We start from the raw sequence: 19,295 nt of genomic DNA, 5'->3' as shown, positions 1-19,295 counted from the left end.
GGCTGTCTCTGCGGGGGGGGAGCTCCTCGCACAGAGAGGGGTCCCCTCTGCCGAGGCTGGATGGGGGTGACGGAGGATGGGACACTTCTCATCTGTCTGCAGCCCTTTGTGGGGATGTGTCTGAGCTCCTCTTTCCACAGTGTGGCATCTAGCCTCCTGCACCTTTGCTTCTGCACCTGAGGAGTGTGGAGAGGGGTTAAAAATCACAAGGCTCGGGAGTACTCTGTTGGGGAAGCCCAGGCAGGTTCCTTCGGTGAGCAGTGGGGTGGGATTTCAGAAAACAGCAAGAGCGAATTGTTCTTGGCTTTGTTTTCCAAAGCCCCTGCAGCCAGCCGTGCAGCATCCGCTCTCCGCTTGTCCTCTAAAACCGCCTTTCCTTTGCCTTCAGCTTGTTCGCAGGTGTTGTCCCACGGATGGCAGCCATCAGCCTGGGAGGCTTCATCTTCCTGGGGACATACGAGAAGACTCGCCAGCTGCTGCTGTGACCCAGCCTGGCCGGTCCTGCCGGTGGCTGCCGAGGAGCTGGAGAAGCCGCCGAGTTGGAGGAGGAGTCCGCCCGCGAGCGCAGCCTTCCTCCCGCCGCCCCGCAGCAGCTGTTCAGCAGGCTGAGAGCCGCTTTCACTGTTAAAGAAAAGTAAATCCTCCAATAATCCAATTTCCCAAACATGAAATTTTCCTGCATGGAAAGTGAGGTCATTGTGAGAGTCGTGCCAAAAAAGTAATGTTTGGGGGGTAAACAGCTAATTACGGTGGCTGAGAAAGGCGTTATTAGAACTCCTGCAGGGGAAATGGTTTGCAAACCTCTAGATCGTGGGCTGAGCGGGGAGCCTGAAATAAAGCGAGTTTTCATAATCCAGCGGCACCTGCCTCATAACGTGGGGAGGGTTTTACTGGTTGGGGAAGGGGCTGATAGAGTTACAGCCTGCTGCCCTCCAACACCACTGAAAGTATTCCAGGTTGGGAGAGCTCTTTGTAAAAGACAATAATCCATTTGTTTCTGATTTGAGCTGTATTTGTGGAAGTTTATATTCCTGTTTATACCTACAGGTGCTCAGCAAGCATTCCTGTGTGGTAGCCAGTGCAGCTTTATTAATTAGACTCACATTTCTCCAGTAAAAGCATGGGCTTGTATTATTTTACAGCTGTGATTGATTGTGCAAAGACATGCACCTCTGCCTTCTTTTGGTCTTCCTCCCTCAGCAGCGGAAGGCGCAGGAGGTTGGAAATGCTGAAGCCCAGGAGGGAGACCGGGAAGGCAAGGCAGGGAGAGCACGCAAGTTCTCCTGCCGATGTACGGATGGATCCTCAGGGCTCCCGGGGGGCTGCTGGCAGGCAGAGCAAACCTCTGCTGTTGCTCTTGTGTTAGGGAACAGAAGCTGTAGCGGCCAAAATGGTGCAGGGACGAGCTCGGTGAAAAGACCTTATTGAAATTACTCACAATTATCACCAGAGTCTGGGGTGGGGGGGCCCCAAGTTTACACCAGCAGCTTGGCTAAGTAAGTAAGTGGTGCTTGAAAATGTTTAGGTGTGGAGGGCGTTTGCATGGGGATGCCTGGGCAAGCGAAGCCAAGCTGCTGCAGTGAGCGCCTTCGGCACGCACCGAAAAGACCCTTCTAGGGCTGCGCCGGCGCGGTGGGATGAGGGGCCGGGTCAGGCGGTGGCGGTTCACACGTTTGCCCTGGGCTCAGCCATGATGCTCGGAGGCTGAGGGGCTCCTTGCGCCTGGGGGTGAGGAGGTGGGTGCTGGCTGCCGCGGGGTGGGGGGCTGTGTGGGGTGAGTTGCACAGGGGTGAGCAGGGTGGCTGTGTGCCAGGACTGAATGCACGGTGAGTGCCCGTGGTCAGGCTTGAGAGGGGCGGCAGAGCCCGGCTTGTGCAGCCATAGCGGCACCGAGGCCATCGGCTTCAGCCTGGTGGCACTGCGTGCCCGCACCCGCTGGTCTGTGCACGCTCCTTCCAGGTCATCGCAACACTTCTGAGGTAACTGAAGCCGTACCTGTGATGACGTGCTCCCCAGGGGTGCTGTAATTTAACGTTGAGGTTGTTCTCCTCATTAGGAAGATGCAGCGGTGCAGGGAGTCTGGCGTGGGGGAGAAGAAACGCCAAACCAGGTTAGCGTGTGAACGCGCAGGGGTACGTGCGAAGCCTGAGCCCTGCCCAGAGACCAGGCTGCTGCTCAGGTGCAAGCATGGGCCAGGCTTACTAAGGCTGGATGTTTTATTACACTGTCATCCCATGACATAGTAGTAAGACTTTTTTGAGGCCAAAACTTAGAAAATAATTGGCAAACAAGTAAAACATACAGAACAAAGGACATAACTCTTAAAAATAATCTTCAATTAAAATGGAGAATTTCAGCCAAGTCTCGTATTGGCTGGCTAATTCTACCCGTTTCCATGGCACGGTGGAGCAGTGCTTCCTGCCACTTTTAAGGTTGTCTCTTGTACGAGTTTATATATAGCAGAACCAATTTTAGGGGCATTTGGGGGGAGGAGATTTATTACTCTGTCTTAAAAGCTAGCTTATATTTTCTATTAAAGCTCTTTAAATGCTATGAGAGGGTTAGCACTGCAGTTGGTGCATTTAATTACTTGAGCTGAAAATAATCGTGCCTCATAGTCTTTCGGTCCAAATGCTGGATTGTTGTTTTTTTACTTAATAGATGCATAATCAGTTTTTGTTATCACTGCTTTTTTTTATTAAAAAAAAAAACAAAACCCACAAACAAACCCCAACTAGCCAAATTGTGTTAGCCAACCTAACAGAGCGGGCAGAGACAGACCCCAAGCGCTTCCCCTTCCCATGTGGTGATGGACTGGCTCTGCACCCCAGACCGCTGTGGGAAGGACAAGATCCCCCGGGAAGAGCACCAGGCAAGTGAGAGCCCCAGCGGGCTGCCAGGGCTGTTCCGCAGACACCGATTTGTCTAATCCTGCTGAAAATGCCACTGTTGTTAGTTGTGGGACTGTGGGGGGATAAAGACCTAAAAACGTGTTTGGTTTTCCCCTATTGCCTGTTTGCCTTGAGTTTTAGCAATGGTTTATTTCAAGTTTACCAGAACTTGAAAAATTAATTTTAGCCCATTACTGGGATAATATGAATTAACAAAACTTGACTCTCAAACCAGGCACCAGCTTCTTAAAGGCTCGCTCTTTTCCATTTTAAAAAATTTTAACACATGTAGGAGTTAAGGGACTCATTAGAGTAGTCTCAGAAAATCTGCTTTATACCCAAAGTTATAATTTGGAGGAGGAAATACTTTTATTTTTTTAAATATACAGAAACCGAATTGAGATTTTTTTAGTTAAAGCAAGAATTCAAGGTTATCTCCAAAGCTGCCTCTGGAATTTCCATACAGCGTGGGGTTCGGGTTTGAGAAAGCCAGAGGTGTTCACAACTGCAGCTGAGGCTGGTGCTATCCTGGCCCCATTTTTCTTACGTACTTGCACACATGCACACACCCCATCTGTTCTGTTTTCAGTGCCAAGATAAGGGTACTTGCCAGATACTTCAGCAAGTTGATATATTGGAAATGTATTTCTTACGAGTTCTTTATTGTATCTTTCAGTAAAGCCCCCGAATCCCACCCCATCCGCAAGTCAGGCTGCCAGAGTCTCACGCTGATCTACAGTATCTCACGGTGAAGTCGTGGGTCTAATTTCACGAGCAGGTATTTTGGCAATTAGTCTGCACTTTTGTCAGAGAAAGACAGAACAGAATATAGCAATGGATTAGAATTTTATTTAATTTTCAACTGAAACTCCCAAAAGCTCACTCTCAACAAAACAGCTGTAATATTATAAATGAACCTTTATTAAAGACACTTCAATGCCGTTTGTTAGACACTTCAATATCTTACATGTTTTTCAATGTACAACATTGTACCAAATTTTCTAATAAATAAATAACTTTGTACACAAAAGTAATACTTCCTCTTTCACATTGCCTCTTAGAAGCAGCAAATTCACATACTTAGTGGAAGTCATACCATTAGGCAGTTATCTTTATTCAGAAACATTATTTTCAAATGTTAATGTGGCAAATATGCTTTGTATCTGCAATGGTGATGATGTTTCTGCCAGCAAAATGAGTCAATTAAATCATTCCCATCTTCCCCCTGTCCCTGGTTCCCACTGTTTTCACCTTGCGAGTCGGTTCTGAAGCATACTTTTCCCTTCAGTAAAGGGAAAATTACGCTCCGTTTATGATTTTCTAACATCCCTTTCCTTTGCTTTGAACAAACTTGGCACTCAACATAATCAGCCACCTGTCTCAAAGTGCAAACGTGTCAAATAGTCAGGAACTGATACAGACAGGCACCTGGCTGAATTATGCCTGGCTTCCTCAAGGTCAGGTTCAGCTGGCCACTCTACAGTGAAACTCGCCATCAGCTGCTGGGCAGCAGCCAGAGGGCTCGCCCTTACGCGAGGTGGTGGCTCCTCAAGGTAAGGCTGGACAGGAGCAGCTTGTAGTAAAACCAAGGGGCACCGTGCGTCCTGATGCAGGGCAGCAGGTAACTGCTTGCTGAGACCCCGCAGGTGCGGTAGCACTCCGGCAGATCCCAAAGTGATGGATCCGAACAGAAAATTAAATGTTTCCGCCCTTACCTCTGATGCTTGTTTCGAGCCACAGTACTAGCAAAGGTGGATTTCCACCGGACTCGGCTTCAGTGGGACTGGCATTTGAATTGCGCCTAAGGAAAAAAGTAACAAAACCCCCTAATAAACCTTCCCCCAAAGTAGTCATCACCGGAGTTAGCAACCTTATGTTAGCAGAACTCAAATTACAAGTAACTGGAAGGGAGTCCTCCATCCACAGGTACCAACAGAAAGCAGCCTTTCTCTAAATAAAAAGCATCAGAGTGAAGTTAGAAGTGACAAAGATCTGTTTGACCAATGTGGGTATTTCTTTTTCCCCCCATTCATGGATGAACTTAAAAGACCACATAAAAATACTTGGGACATTCCCATTTAACAGAGAACTTTCAATCATAAATACACAGCTTCCCTTCTAAACGAGTCTATTTCTGAATAGCCTAGGATTGCTACACAAAGCAGCGTAATTCATTTGGAGCGGATATTTTCACGTAAAGAGTGGCTGCAGGTGGGGGTAATGGTGTCCAACAAGAAAGCGTGATATTCTGTTGCAGAGGGGGGGAAAAAAAAAGTATCAGATGAATGAGCAGTACAGCTGTCAGCTTGGGAGTGTGATTTGAGTTTTGTTGTCAAAACAACTCTATGGTTTCAAACCCCCTCCAGAACAGATGTATTTTCTTTTTGGGTGTGAAAATGCATTATACTGTCACAGGTTATTCCTTCTGAACAAGGCTAGGCCGTATATCATTATATGCACCTTACACAGGTAAAGCTGCTACCGTTTGGGAGGGGAAATGTCTGCCATTAGCTCTGCAGGTGATCAGTGCTGTAAGAGCGCATACGGGCAGATAACGCCTTCCGCTATGAAGTTTTTGAATGGTGCAATATATGCGACCACCCCGCAGTTTACTGCATGAATTATTTATTTTGGTAATGACTGCTCAGTATTCACGACGGCCTTTTTGTCTGGTTGTTTTGGGGCTCTGCGCTGTTGCTGAATTTTTTTAGTGCCTCTTGTGTGGTCCACTAACATCTCACACAGTCACAGTTCAAATACTAGTTTTTATGCAGTTTTGAAAACTAATGGAATTTAAGTTCTTCCACCAACAGGAAAAAATCAGGTTGCTATGTAATTTCTCACTGCATGGTTTTTTTTCCTATAAACTTCATTTGAAACAGTTGAAGATCTCTGTTTAAAAATGTGTTAAGTGCAATAAATTTCTAAGGGGAAGGAAATTTGTGCTAAGTAACCCAATTGATACTTGATTTAAAGGAACTTCCATTGAAAAGAGGACAACCCCTTTGGAACAGTCTGGCTTTTTAAAGTTCTGCTTATGCATTTAAGGCACCAGAATTATTTCTCTCACAAAGTTTAACAGCAACCTGATACTGAAAACAATATTGCCAAAGTTGTAAAATTTCACTCAGTTTTCCATGCACTAAAGATTAAAATAGCCTCTGTAAAAGATATATATATTTTTATATATATATATTTATATATGAAAACTCTTATGTACAATTGTATCAAATACTTTTCTCTTTACACAATAATCCCTTGCATTTTTGTGCTTCATATGCAAGTCAACTTTTGAACGCTTCATACTTCTCAGGGAAGTTTTAAACTATGTACAAACAGATGACGCTCGAACAGGAGTTTGTTCCCCATACAAGCTTGTTTCTCATACCTCAGTTGTTTGCCTTTGACAGGTCATCAGTTCAAGATTTGAGGTAGAAGTAAGTAGCCTATATACTCTGTGCAAAAAAAAATTAAAAAAAATAATAGCGTGTTTGTTAATTTGCACATGGCAGTCCGTCCTCTCAGTCCAGCGATCTGTTCGGTGGCTTCAACTCGTGAACGGAGTCGCGCGGCTTGGGTGCGTAGCTGTTGGACAGGAGAGCCTGTTTCACTCCCGCTTCGCTCTGCAAATCCAGTAGTGTTGGGGAAATTTCAGGAAGCACGTTCAGTTGCTTTAATGACCCTCCTGCTGGCGAAGCTCTCACCAAATTCAGGTTGTTGAGCTCTGAAGGCTTTGCTACTGCTTGCGAAGAGCCTGCAAAAAAACCCAAAGAACCGGCGTGGTTAGTTGATGCCAGCGCTCCTCATAAAACCAACCCTGCCACTGTCATTCACGCCCTTGAGCCAGTTAAAAAAAGCTGATGGGAGAAAGCAGGGCTCTGATATAACCCAGATGGCATTGTATTGCATCTGGGGAGAAAAAGACATCCCCAGGGACACACGTACCGTGCCTGTCTGCAAGCAGCGGGCTGGTCGTGCTCACAGGTCTTATTCTGTCGTGGTTGCTGGGGTAGAGGGTCCCGTCTGTTTCCATCCTCTTGCCGCCGGCAATCCCGTTGCATGGCTGAGGATGAAGAAGGCTGGTGCCTGCACCCCTCTTCCTATCTCGTTCCTTGCTGCTCAGTGCATTTGGGTAGGTATTATCCATAGTCTTAAGGCTCTCAGAGTAATACTCTGACTCCTTGGGGTAAATGTGGACGTTCATGCTGTCCGTGCTGCCACTGCAGTCCGTGCACACAACTGGCAGGCCATAGCCTTTAAGGGAGGAAGAGAAGAAGGCAACAAACGACGATTAACCAGCTGGAAGTTGTCAGCACTGAAGCACGCAACTTGCGGAAGGAAAAGGCAGCTCTGTTTAGTTCACCTGTCCCTCGGCAGTGTGGGAATCTCTCACTAAATATGGAGACATTTCTTGGTTTTATACAGGGCTAGTAAACAAACACCTGCGTTTTTCAGAACTCTGTGGCTATCACTAAAGGTAGTTCCAATTAATAGGTTTAGTTGGTTCGGGTTTTTTTTTTTTTTTACACTCCAAAGAAGTTGTGACTTTTTTAAAACAAACTGTGCGTTTATTCCCTTTTCCAGACTTTCTAGTCAGTGTAGAAATAAAAACTGGAACCTTCCTGTACATGCTTTAAAATACCAAATTACCTTTCTTATTTTTGTGCTGCTGCTTTACAGGGATCACTGTCAACTCATATTGTTATCTCAAGATACGTTATTACTGTTCATGGTAATAACAGATGAGCAGAATTCAAAGCAGCGAGCAGGAAGGAGTTTCTAAATGTTGAAAGTTAATTTCCTTAGTGCACTCGACAACTTTCCATTATTAAACTTTACAGTTTCTCCTGGAGAGAAAATTTGTTTCACTGACTGTTTTTCTGTGGATGTTATAATACAGCATGAGAACAGAAAACACATCCTAAAAATAGAAAAGTATGAGTGTAACACCCGAGAAATTGGCAAAGAGCAGAGGCAGGTGTACTGCCCAAAAACAACCTTTAAATTTTGAAAATAAAAAAAAAAAAGCTGAGCTTTGAAGTTGCCAGCCCCTTTAAAGAGCATGAAAAATTTTAACACCTTCAGTTTGAAAGTGCTCTCACATTTTAGGAATAGCTCAAATCAAAATACCGATCAGCCAGCTGCAAGGAATGGCGATCGGGAGCTTTAGTCTGCCTCTTTCTGACGGTTCCTCGAATTCAAACTATCCAAGCTTGATAGAGGATCAAAGCAAGCAGAAGAAAGTAAATTTACTGTGCTCACACCTGAGAATCATTCCTGGCTTTTTTTCCTGAAGGTAACAATTTCTTGTCTTAATGCTGTCTGACTTGGAGGGCTTTCTGATCTGTACAAACACAAAATACCTTTCCAGATTAATGGGTTTTGTACCTGTCTTATCTGGAACAAGCATTCCATCAGCCATGTCTTCAGTTTTCCAAGTGTCTTTATTATAGCCGATACACAGCTTTGGCTGTCTACAACCTACAGTGGGAGCTTCAACATCTGGACACCTTCCAGCATCAGTCTGACACATACCTGTAACAAACGAACCGTCTGGCTAAAGATTACAACCATCTGCTCTCAGTTAAATGACTTGTTAGTCTTATTTCTACTGTAAAAGCTGCGAAAGGGAGAAAAAAATAGCAATGGAGATAAGAGATAATTTTAAGCTAATGTTTAACAGCATAAATGCTGTATAGTCTCAGGAGAATCTTAGTTCAGAACGCTTAACTTTCCCTTCCTAGCGTGCTGCAATACTGTAAAATCCCAACATTTAATTTCTAAGCCTGAAGGCAGGGACAGGCAATGCTAATGTATTTTCTAGTAAAGCTTAACTATGGGTAACTCCGGTGCCAAAAGACTAATCCAAAATTAGCAAAAAAATAGTCCTTAGGGCCTGACTGAGCAGTTTCTGAAGCAGTCTGCTTGTATGAACACTGTTATTACCGGGAGAGGATAGCTTTGTGAAGTAAAAGACAGATCCTTGTTCTGCAGAAATGCAGTAGCTAGAGAATTCCATTATGAAGATCTTTCAAGATACAACAAGCACAGAAGTACTTTGTACTGTGATTTCTACCTCCTCATATCAAATTCAGATACAGCATTACAGAAAAAATAATTAAACCGGTTCTCACCATTGCTGTCTATGTGCCCGTTAGGCTGTTGGTTATCTACTCTGACGACCGCTTCCTGCCGGTCAGAAAGAGTCCCTTGTGAAGACAAGTAGCTTGGCACGTCAGGAGGCACAATGGTCTCATCTAGAGCAATGGGAGCAGAGAAATGTCAGTTCCTAGGAAGATATAAAGGCTTCTGTTTTCAAAGGCATGTAAAATCACATTTTCAAGAGGGATTTGGGACCAGATCTATAACTGGTATTTTCTGTAGATGCAATGGAAACTGAACTGCCTAAATACTCCATTCCCCTAGGAAGCCCTGCTCCTGATTTTTCAAGGCTTAAAGCTGTGAGAGACAGTGCTGATAAAGCCATTTGAGTGTTTGCATTTGGCATGGTCAGTACCAGGTAGGTGGAACTGTCTCATCAGAACAAGTAAATCCTTCCTTTTCCCCTGAAATTCAGAGTGCCTCATTTGACTCAAGTCCTCTGTCTCCCAAAGTCAAGAGTAAAAGACTTCTGGAGAAGAGGGTCTTTGATTCACTTAAGCAGGCAAGTAAGTCTAAGCCCCTTAGCTATCCTTGGCTTTCTTCATTTTATATCGGGCAATTTCAGCTTCCCTTGTCACGCACAAAGCCAAGTGAAACTCAGTTACGCTAGGCATGAAGCCCTAGATTTTCAGGACTGAAAAAAAGTGGAAAAAAAAATCCCACTGACACATCACACCGGTCACATGGTGTCCAAGACTTCCTACCTAGCCTGTGTCTTTAAAATCCTGTGTTATACTATATCTAAAGCTAAGCGTAATACAGGAAGGCTGCAAATCCCAGCAGGGTGGGGAAGTCTTAGGCTGGTTCTTCCATACTTCTGTTCAGAGGCTGCATAACGTTGAGGGCAGGAGAGTTTATTCTCACTGCAACACTGATTTCAGCACCAAATTATCCTGGTTGAATATTAGGAGGAAACAATAAACACTACTTCTTCCCCTAAGAAGTGAGGGATAGCCCTCATCAGCAGGGCTACAACAGCTTTTACAGGCAACATGGAAAAAGAGGTTCCAGCTTCAGAGTCTTATTTTTCAAGTTTTGAATACAAAGTCCTTGAAAATAGATTCCCAAAAAGTAAGACAGGTTCCCAGCATCATGGACATAGTCCAGACTGTCTCAAGAGTTATCATTTATGGTCATGGAAAATCAAAGTAGCAAAGTAATGGCTGAAACTACTGCCAAGTGGAGAAGACCTTTCTGAAGAGCAAGCCAAGGGGAGAAATGCAGCTCTGAACATGCTTCAACAGCAAGCGAAAGCTGGCTCCAGCTTTGTGAGCCAGGAGAACCACTGAGATAAGCCAACTGCTTTTCCAGCGTGATCGTGTGGCTACCTGACATGCCGATTCAGCCTCAGTGGGAAGTCTGACAGCACAAAAGTTAGAGGAAGCCTTAGCAGGAGACTGGAGCTACCTGTGTTGGTGACGCTGTATTCTTCACTCTTCTTCCTGGTCTGGTAGATAATGCAGACCCAGACCAGAGACGTCAGCACGATGCTACACACCACGGCAATGGTGATGATCCCCACAGTGGTACGGTCCTTCCTACAGCCGAGAGACTGTAAGATGCTCACGTGGCTGTGTGCGCGCTCTGTCCCCAGGGTGTTGGACATTTCACAGGTGTATTTCCCAGCATCCTCCAAGACAACGTTCCTCACGATCAGGAGCTGGTTGCCAGAGGTAAAGTGATGCCTTTCTGTCACGATCAGGGGCTGGTCACCTTTCAGCCAGGTAATGCGGGGAGGTGGGCTCCCTGTGGCTTTGCACTGAAGAGCCACAGTCTCACCTACGGACACTACGTGGTCTTCCAGTGGATGAATCAAAGATGGTGTCTCTGCAGGAGAATAAACACTGAAATTAATTCTCGGGGACAGTGTAACAACAGATTTCTTCTAACAGTATTAAACGTAACATGTTCCTGCAGACAAATATACAGCAATGCACTACACAGCCATGCACCCAGGAGCATGGCAGTTGCAATCCACAACAGATCTATCAATCACAACCAAGGCCTTCCCATAACCAGCTGGCGTTAGTCTTCCCAACAAAGAAACCCCCGAGGACAAGGGGCAACGGATGACACATGAATTATTTTGTAGGGCAAGAGAGATGGAGTGCAATTTCCTTTTGAAGTAATTTTCCCAGACTATTGGGGCTTCCTTGGCACAAGAGAAAATGTGACTTAAGGCTCCTTCTCGTAATTAGCAGGGTATTTTTCAGTAGTTAACTACAGTGTAAAAGAATGAAACAAGACTAACGCAGAGCACTGCCTCTTTGTCCCTTTTCTGTATCTGCAACTGCTGAAGAGCTTGAACAGCAACCCCTTCCAGTTCCTACTTCCAGACCACTTGGTCTCTTGGAGCGCTAACGCATCTTACCCAGTACAGTCAGGGTGGCATTTGCAAGCACAGACCCCGCAGAGTTCTGTGCCGTGCAGCTGTAGACACCCATGTCTTCTATCTTCACATCCGTAATGAAGAAGACATCATCGTCAGGCATGACGTGCATGCGGCGTTCTCGGGCCGCAGGGAAGTCCGTGCCCCCATCTTTCTGCCAGGCGATTTGTGGGGTGGGGTGTCCTTCAGCTGCACACTCCAGCCGTGCCGTTGTCCCTGTCCGGCTGGTGATGTCGTGGGGAGTTTTGATAAATGAGGGCAACACTGATAAAGAAAAACAAGAAAAAGGGATGAGCAATTCCACGGGGAAAACACCATCTTCTGGGCAGTTGTAACTGTTTTCCTTCCTAGGCAGAAGATTAATATGATAATTACCCATAGGCAAGAGGATGGCAAGCTGCTTTTGCAGTATATATCCAGACTGCTGGGGACTAACCCTGTGTTCCTACAGCACATACCTGTCTGCAGTGTCCAAGACCCCCCCACTCAGGATCATTAGAGCTAGGAGCAAAGCTAATTTTCTTCCGCGATTAATGTGGAAAGAAACCCCGTTATCTCTCCTACAGAGAACTTGCAATCACTACAGTCCCTCTTCTTTGTATCCTTTTGTATTTTCATTTTCATTTGCCCATTTCATTGGGCAAAGACTCTACTGGAACAGCCAAAGAGAGGCAGCTAAAGCTGTTAAGAATGTGCTGAAGTGCTTGGCTGGATGGCAGCCATCACAAGCCTGGAGTGTGCTCCTCACACAGCATTTCTCAGCATCCACTGAGATGCAAGCAGCTGGTGTGAAGAGGTTAAGAGCTCCTCACCATCAGGAATGGACCCTCAGGAGTAACTGCCTGCCAAAAGTGGGTCCCAGAGAATTGTACCAGCTCAGGCTGAGGAAGGGAATGAGAAAGCAGCTTTCTGCTCACCATTAACAGTGAGTCGGGCCTTGTTGGAGTAGGTAGAGCCAAAGTGGTTGGTGATGATACACTGGTAACGCCCTTCGTGGGCAAAGGTGACATGCCGGAGGTGCAGAATGGTGGTGTACTCCATCACCTCGCCATCCTTTGCCCGCCCGTGCGCAGAGTTCTTGATCTCAGCATTGTGCAGCATCTCGTTGTCTTTCTTCCAGGCAAACATCATGGGGGAGCTGCTACTGCTGGCGGCCAAGCAGGTGAAACAGATGTCCTTCCCAAGGACAGCCACTGTTGTCTCAGGCTGGATGATGATCTGTGGCTTGGGGAAATCATCTAAGAGAAAACAGCAGGCATAGTTAGTTCTGGACTGCGAGGAAAGACTGGAGCAAGCAAAGAGATGCAATGAGAAATGAGTAGTGCATACGTGAAAGACGTTATTGCACATCTGCTTTTACATCCACCGTCGTCTACACCAGGAAAGCAGCTTGCTCTTGCAAAGCACTCCACCATCGAGACTGGCTCTATAGTGCAGATGTGCCATGCACAACTCCACTGAGTGGCTGGTCTAAGCTAGGACTCTCGTTCCTCTGGTTCCTTCTGTAATCAGTTGACTGAGATGGTCACTTAGCGACCTCCAACACCTACAAGATGCCTAGCTCTCTTCACCAAGGTAGCTGAACCTCAGAAAGATACTATGGTCCAAAGAAAATATCCTTCCTTGTACAACCCATGCATGAAGAGCAATAGTGAACCTAAAACTTCACCTCCAGGCCTGCATTAGTGTGAAGCAGGAGGGGAGAGCAGGAGGACACTTAAAGGGCTGCAAATGCCACCTCTCAGGATAAATGCTCATGAGCAAGGCGACTGCAGCACGCACTGTCAAAGCAGAAGCGGCTGTATTTGCCTGTCACTCGTCTGGAGTGGAAAGCTTTGCACACTCTCTCTCTGCCCCGAAGACTGTTGGTTTTAGCAAGGTTCCAAGCAGATTCATTTATTAGATTTCTACAAATGGTGTAATTTAATATTTGACTAAGGTTTAATTAAATAGCCAGGCCTCTGGAACCAGGAGTACTAGTGCCTGGAGGACTTGGCAGGCACCGGAGAAGCAAAGCTGTCTTCACTTTGTGATGTTGCTGTGGGGATGGAGCCTTCATGATCTCTTCTTCCAGATGAACACAGCAAGCCTCCCAGACTTGCTCAGACAGAGGCCACCTAGGCAGAGCCCCACCACTCTGGGATCGAGAGGGACATGGGACAGCAGCTGGAACAAAGCTTTTACTCCGTGTTCAATGCAAGTCATGCATTCAACTTAGTTAAATAGTGTTTTCAAAAGCTCATTTTTCCTTCATCAAACAGCCATGTGCAGCTCCACCCAGGATTCACACTGGTTGGCTCCACAGCACGGGGTTTGGCTCACCAAACCAGGCCTTTATTTTGCCCAAAAGCGGGCTGCATGAGCAGCATCACTTTGGCCTCCTCTAATCATTTACATTTCTTTTCTTTACGAGAGAGGTAGTAGATGTTTGTATGTGCTGGGTATTAAGTAAAGCTGCTTTGCAACCACAGCTCAGGTGCAGAGTCAACGGCAGTGTGTGGGTGGGAGAACAGCAGTAGGTGCTGTTTAGAAGAAAAAACAACCGCAGGAGAAAAAAAGAAGATTATAATGCAACTATTAGCCATCAGTTGGTTCATGTGTAATGCCTTACTGGCCCAAAAAAAAGGAGCTGTGATGGAGAGATTCTCCTCTTTTTTTTTTTTAACCCTTTGTTATTTCTAAGAGGGAGAAAAGATGAGCGAAGAACACAAAGCCACAGAAGAAGGTCAGAACACTGCAGAGTGAAAAAAATTAGAGGACTGGAGAAGTCTCTGTACAGCCCCATCTGGAACTGGAACAAGCATTAGTCCCTTTTGATTTAATACTCAGGGAGCCCTGTAAGGAATACACTAGATGCAAGCAATGCACTGTGTGGTTTTGGTGGGAAATAAATTGTAGCCAATGACAAATTTTTAAAATGCAGGCTTGGGCTTCCTTTGATCCCATTGAAAAACAAAACAAAACAGAAACCCTCTCGTAATAACACACTAGTAGTCAAAGAAAATGTTTCCCAAGTGAGTCCTACCCTTCATACAACCTCAAAACACAGGCAAGACTTACCACACACAAAACTTTCTGGCAGGATGGCAAAAATGCTCTTGCTTTTTAGTGACTCAGGATGGGCGCAGGTGGCCACCACAAAGGATTGCAGCTCTTTCTCAACTAACCACTGGGGCAACCATTTCAGCTGGCAATCGCAGAGGAAGCTGTCACTGTTTATGTGGCTGCAGGGAAACAAAACCAACACGAGCCTGCTGTGAGTCCCGCACAGAGAGAAGGCTGGAAAGCTCACAGCCCTTTCATGTTAGACACATTCCTCCCTCCCCCCCAGCATGGGTGGAAGGAAAAAAAGGACTGCAGGGTTGTCCTTGAGGCACTAATGATGTTAAATACATAACACATTTAAACAGCATTTCATCTCCACATACAGCAACCCACTCCTGTACTCCAGTGACACTCCCTAGCGCCTTATATTTATTAACCAACTTCCAGAGTGATCCCCAGGAACAGAGGAGCAATGCCATCCCTGGCTTACGTGAGAGAAGCTGAGGTAGATCATCTACAAAGGAGACACGCAGCGGAGGCACAAGTCAACAGTACAGCCCGTCCTGCTCCTACTCCTCGTATCTAATTACCACGCATGCTCCTTCTCTGCCTCTGTGCTTTGAGCATCTTTGATAGGGACTGAATTCAGAACTTAATTACTGAACAGAGAGAGGATGCCAAGTTCCCACTGCAAGATCTTTAATTCCCTCAGTGGCCAACACCAGAGGAGTAAGTGGAGAGGCCCCTGCCTGCCTTCCGTAAGGTACATGTTCGCACACCAGCATCACCAGGGATAAGAGGTGTAGCTGATGTTGTGTTTACTGATTAACAGAAGCAGTGGAAGAGAAATGACCAAAGACATTTGTGTAAACCCAGTACAAACAGTGACTAGTTTGGAAAGCAAAACACAAAAACATTTCTCAGCATCCTAACAGTAACTTAGTACCTTCTGTTAAGAAAAGAGCCGTGAAAAAGGGGCAAATAAAAGGGGAGCCTCAGGATTTTTTTTTTTTTTTAAATATTCTGGGCCAAATTGTGGCTCAGCGTAGCTCTGAAGCCAGTGAAGAACCGCACGTTTACACCAACAGGGAATTCAGACTTCGGTCTGGTTTGGTCCAAGATCCTAGGAAAACCCAGTCTGATCCCTCAAATCAAATGTGAGGATGCCTCAGAGACTGGGAAAATGGCCCCAGACAGAGAAGTCCTGTCCTGCAATACTGCAAGTTGTGCAAAAGCAGGATATCAAGAGCGCAGCAGAATCCCAACTCCAGCACTGTGTTGTAAGAAGATGTGAATCTCCTCCCATTTTTCTACCTGATCACCTCGGGAAATCCTGAAGTCTGAAACTAGTCAGGAAAGGGGAAAAGAAAGAAATGGACTGGAGAGGGAGGGAATGAGGGAACATAGGGATCTGATTTCCAAAGTTGGCCACTTTGCTGCCCTAGAAAGATGTGCAGCCCTTAATACACACGATGGCATAAACACTGCTGGCTAGCTGGGACAGGTCACAGAGACCCTTAGTATTTAAGACTTCAGTTCAATGCATTCTGCATGTCTATGTCCCCTATCTGGAAGCCACCTTCTCCGTGGTATAAAGGTTCCTTCACAACATCTGGGATCCCACAAGCTCTTCTCTAATAAGATCAATCTTTCGCCTCAGTTTTGTTTCAAGAGCCAGTGCAAAAGATAAGCTGGTTAAACAACGGACATGCAACGTTTATCTTATTCATTCCCCAGTCACTGGTATTAAGTGTCATTGCTAACAGCGACCATCTGATTCCCATTTCCAACGTCAGGAAGAAGAATCTCAACCTGCCCAAATACCAAATAAGTGATTTCGTGTTCCACAGACATTGCACTACTCCAGAGTGTAGCAATGCACTGACAGCGGATTAAATATTTATGGAGAAGAAGAGAAGAGGAAACCAGGCAAGACTGGAAACAGTGTCTGATAACAGTGCAGAGCCCCACCCCGGAGCACAAGCAGCAGCTCTGATAACGCATCCGTATTTTTACACCAGAAGGCTGGATGACAAGTGGATCCAGTTCAAATGGTGCTTATCGCTGAAATGTCAGTACTGTATGCGAACCCTAAACATAGGTACAGCAAAGGAGCAGATGGGCCACCGGGAATTAAATCAGTGGCAGCGTGAGAAGGAGAGATGGCTAACAGGACCAGGGCTGGACTTCCTAAGCGGAGATAAATAATTGCACAGATGCGAACCTGCTGGAAGAACCTGTTCCGATGATCTAATTTCACTCACTATTAAATGCAAGATGTTCCCGTGACATCGATTCATGTGTAAAAATACCCTGCAGAGGAGGACAGAGGGGAGGAGGAAGTAAGTGAGTGGTAATGCGGATAACACCCCATTGGAAACAACGTGCTAATTCTCACGTCCCGGGCAAGAAGGATCCCTGCCTCCTCAATGGTGTGTACAGTCCAATTACTTACAGCTGCCGCAGGCTCTTCATCTTCGCAAAAGCATCTGCTTGAATTGAGCGGATGGCGTTATCCCCAAGGTTCCTGCAGAACACAACCAAAGGCAATGTGAACAAAAGGGATGCTATGGCTGTGACAAAGTCTCTCCATATTTAAGCAGTGACTCCAGCAGCAGGTGATTTGGTAGCTCCTTGTTAAGGCCGTATGCACTTGCAGCTCATAGAAATGTCTTTCCACAAAACACTTTAATATTGAATAAGTATTGACGAACAATAGTCAACCAACAAAAATTATGGGAATAAATCACTAAGTCATTCCATACCCCATCTTCTCACTACACTTTCTCAGTCTCAGCTACCTCCATCATCCACAGCTCAGAAATTCCTCAGCCCCCTCAATAACCAAAGATAGTCAGGAATGTCGTATCCCAGGCTAGACCTTCAGTAAACATAAAGAAAGCAAATACTTGCACTAAACGGCATCTGAGAAGTTATTTGAAAGTGACTTTGAGAGGATACTATTGTGTTCAAAAAACATTGCAATGTTTCCAAAAGAAGGTATTCTTAAAAGCTTTCCTCATAACTATTGCTAATGAAAAAATTCACTTGTTCTCTGAAAAAAGAATAGTGTCAGACTTAGGGCTTAAGTTTACTAAGTGAAGCGTAGGACAGACAAGCACTGCTTGCAGAGGAAAATCTCAGTAGAGCATTAATAAGGGCACCTTTATCTGGGAACGTACCCCCCGTGCCCCCCGTCAGGCAGCCCTAACCCTTCAGTATGCTCTCAGTGGTCATAACATTTCATACAATCAACAACCAATAAAACATCTAGAGCAAAATCACATATACTTTAACTTGTCTTAATTCAGAAAGGAAGTTATTCATGAATCACTGCTGGAGTCATCAGCCTTGGGACACAGAAAAAAAATTACATAGCGGCAGCCAAAATTTACTTCTTGCAAACCGCTCTAAGGCAGTTGTGCTGAATGGGGATGTTAGGTGCCTGCATCGTAAGCAGTCATTTGCAACATATGTCACTGCCAGAGCCTAGATTTAGGAGGAAGTTGGGGCAAGGGAGGAGGAGAGAGGGCTACGTCTGAAATAGCATATTTTCATTGCTAACAGCCTGCAAAGCAGCAATGTGCAAGTCAAGGCGATATTTATCCAAGAACAAATCAAAAAATTAAGAGCATGCAGATTTGCCATATGTTCTATAACTTTGTTCCTGGCACAAAAAAAGGCCAAAGTTGAGGCGGACTTATAATGAGAAGGAAGCAGGTGGCCCCCACAAATGGAGTGGCTTCTCAGTTTACAAAGAAGCTATTAAATTGCTAGCAGATCTCTCAAGCAGCTACTTTTGGCAGACCCCCCTTCCCAAACTCTGAGGCATGGTGGGTTACTCACAGGTGCTCCAGGGCCTCCAACCCTGAGAATGCTTTCTTGGCCACCGACTTGATCTTGTTTCCAAACAGAGTTCTGCAGTTTCCAAACATCCAGTGCCAGATAAACAGAAAGAAAATGAGGAGAGGGGGGCAGAAAAAGAAGGAACACAATTAGTGTGACTTTATCTGATATATGCGCTCAGTGGAAGTCCTGGGAAATCTGAACTGCACGGAGATTAAGAAGGCTGAAGTACACTCACTTTCCCGCTCCTGAAATTAAATCCTTTTATCTGTATTCGAATTTAATAGTGATGACAGCACAAAAGGGAATGTACCATATCACGTAAAAAGGCAGGTTTGCTCCAGTGCTTGGAAACCAGCTTGCTGAGTAACAGAAGGTCCCCTCTATCCTTTGCAGACTGGCTGTGGACACGATTAAGTGCAATGACAGTTTAACAAGATTTTGGTCTCTCCCTGCAACACTTTTCATTTCTAACTTCTTCCCAGATAGTAAGAGAGTGGTAATTTATTCACTGCTGCTTGGCCTAAATGGACATCCACACACAAGGGCTGAGAGCTGTCTCTTGGCTGCACGTTTATACAGCAGCTAACTGAAGTGACTGCTGACTTCCTTCCTTGGCTTATTATAAATACAACAGCAAAGTAATATAATGCAATAAATAATAGCTGAGTGGTAATTTCAAGGGGCAAAGGAAGAAGACAAAAGGTAATGTACAGAGCTGAGGAGCGTGCTTGCTTGCATCTGTGACCAGAAAGCATTCCTCCGAATCAGCAGACAGTGCTATGCAGGAGCAAGAGGGGGACTATCAGCAGGCAACAGCCAGCTGGAGCGAACACAGCCCAGCTGCTATCTGCAAAGTAACAGTTCTCTATAAATATTGACCAGTGGTGATCAGTCAGGGGCAGGGTTCATGCAAAATGGATAGTCTCCTCACCTGTTTTAATAAAACATCAACCAATGTC

The 19,295-nt window shown here is 45.5% G+C and overlaps 2 protein-coding genes across 2 annotated transcripts in view; one reads left to right on the top strand and one right to left on the bottom strand.

Moving 5' to 3' along the window:
* The window catches only part of SLC25A26 (solute carrier family 25 member 26), a 90,340-nt gene extending 88,900 nt beyond the window's left edge, over positions 1–1,440 (top strand). The window contains exon 10 of the mRNA XM_050904637.1: positions 389–1,440. Within this exon, the coding sequence (XP_050760594.1) occupies positions 389–485 (97 nt within the window). The 3' untranslated portion in view covers positions 486–1,440. The remainder of the gene's footprint in view (positions 1–388) is intronic.
* Positions 1,441–3,791: 2,351 nt separating this feature from the next.
* The window catches only part of LRIG1 (leucine rich repeats and immunoglobulin like domains 1), a 96,924-nt gene continuing 81,420 nt past the window's right edge, over positions 3,792–19,295 (bottom strand). The window contains exons 11-20 of the mRNA XM_050904865.1: positions 18,334–18,405; positions 16,943–17,014; positions 14,503–14,666; positions 12,360–12,680; positions 11,425–11,706; positions 10,461–10,880; positions 9,026–9,148; positions 8,280–8,426; positions 6,837–7,145; positions 3,792–6,645 (exon numbers count right to left, since the gene is read on the bottom strand). Coding sequence (XP_050760822.1) covers positions 6,413–6,645; positions 6,837–7,145; positions 8,280–8,426; positions 9,026–9,148; positions 10,461–10,880; positions 11,425–11,706; positions 12,360–12,680; positions 14,503–14,666; positions 16,943–17,014; positions 18,334–18,405 — 2,143 coding nt within the window. The 3' untranslated portion in view covers positions 3,792–6,412. The remainder of the gene's footprint in view (positions 6,646–6,836; positions 7,146–8,279; positions 8,427–9,025; positions 9,149–10,460; positions 10,881–11,424; positions 11,707–12,359; positions 12,681–14,502; positions 14,667–16,942; positions 17,015–18,333; positions 18,406–19,295) is intronic.

This window comes from Gymnogyps californianus, chromosome 13 (assembly GCF_018139145.2).
Source record: "Gymnogyps californianus isolate 813 chromosome 13, ASM1813914v2, whole genome shotgun sequence".
Taxonomy (NCBI): domain Eukaryota; kingdom Metazoa; phylum Chordata; class Aves; order Accipitriformes; family Cathartidae; genus Gymnogyps; species Gymnogyps californianus.
The sequence above is the reverse complement of the archived record's forward strand: the minus strand, read 5'-3'. Positions and strand labels throughout refer to the sequence as shown.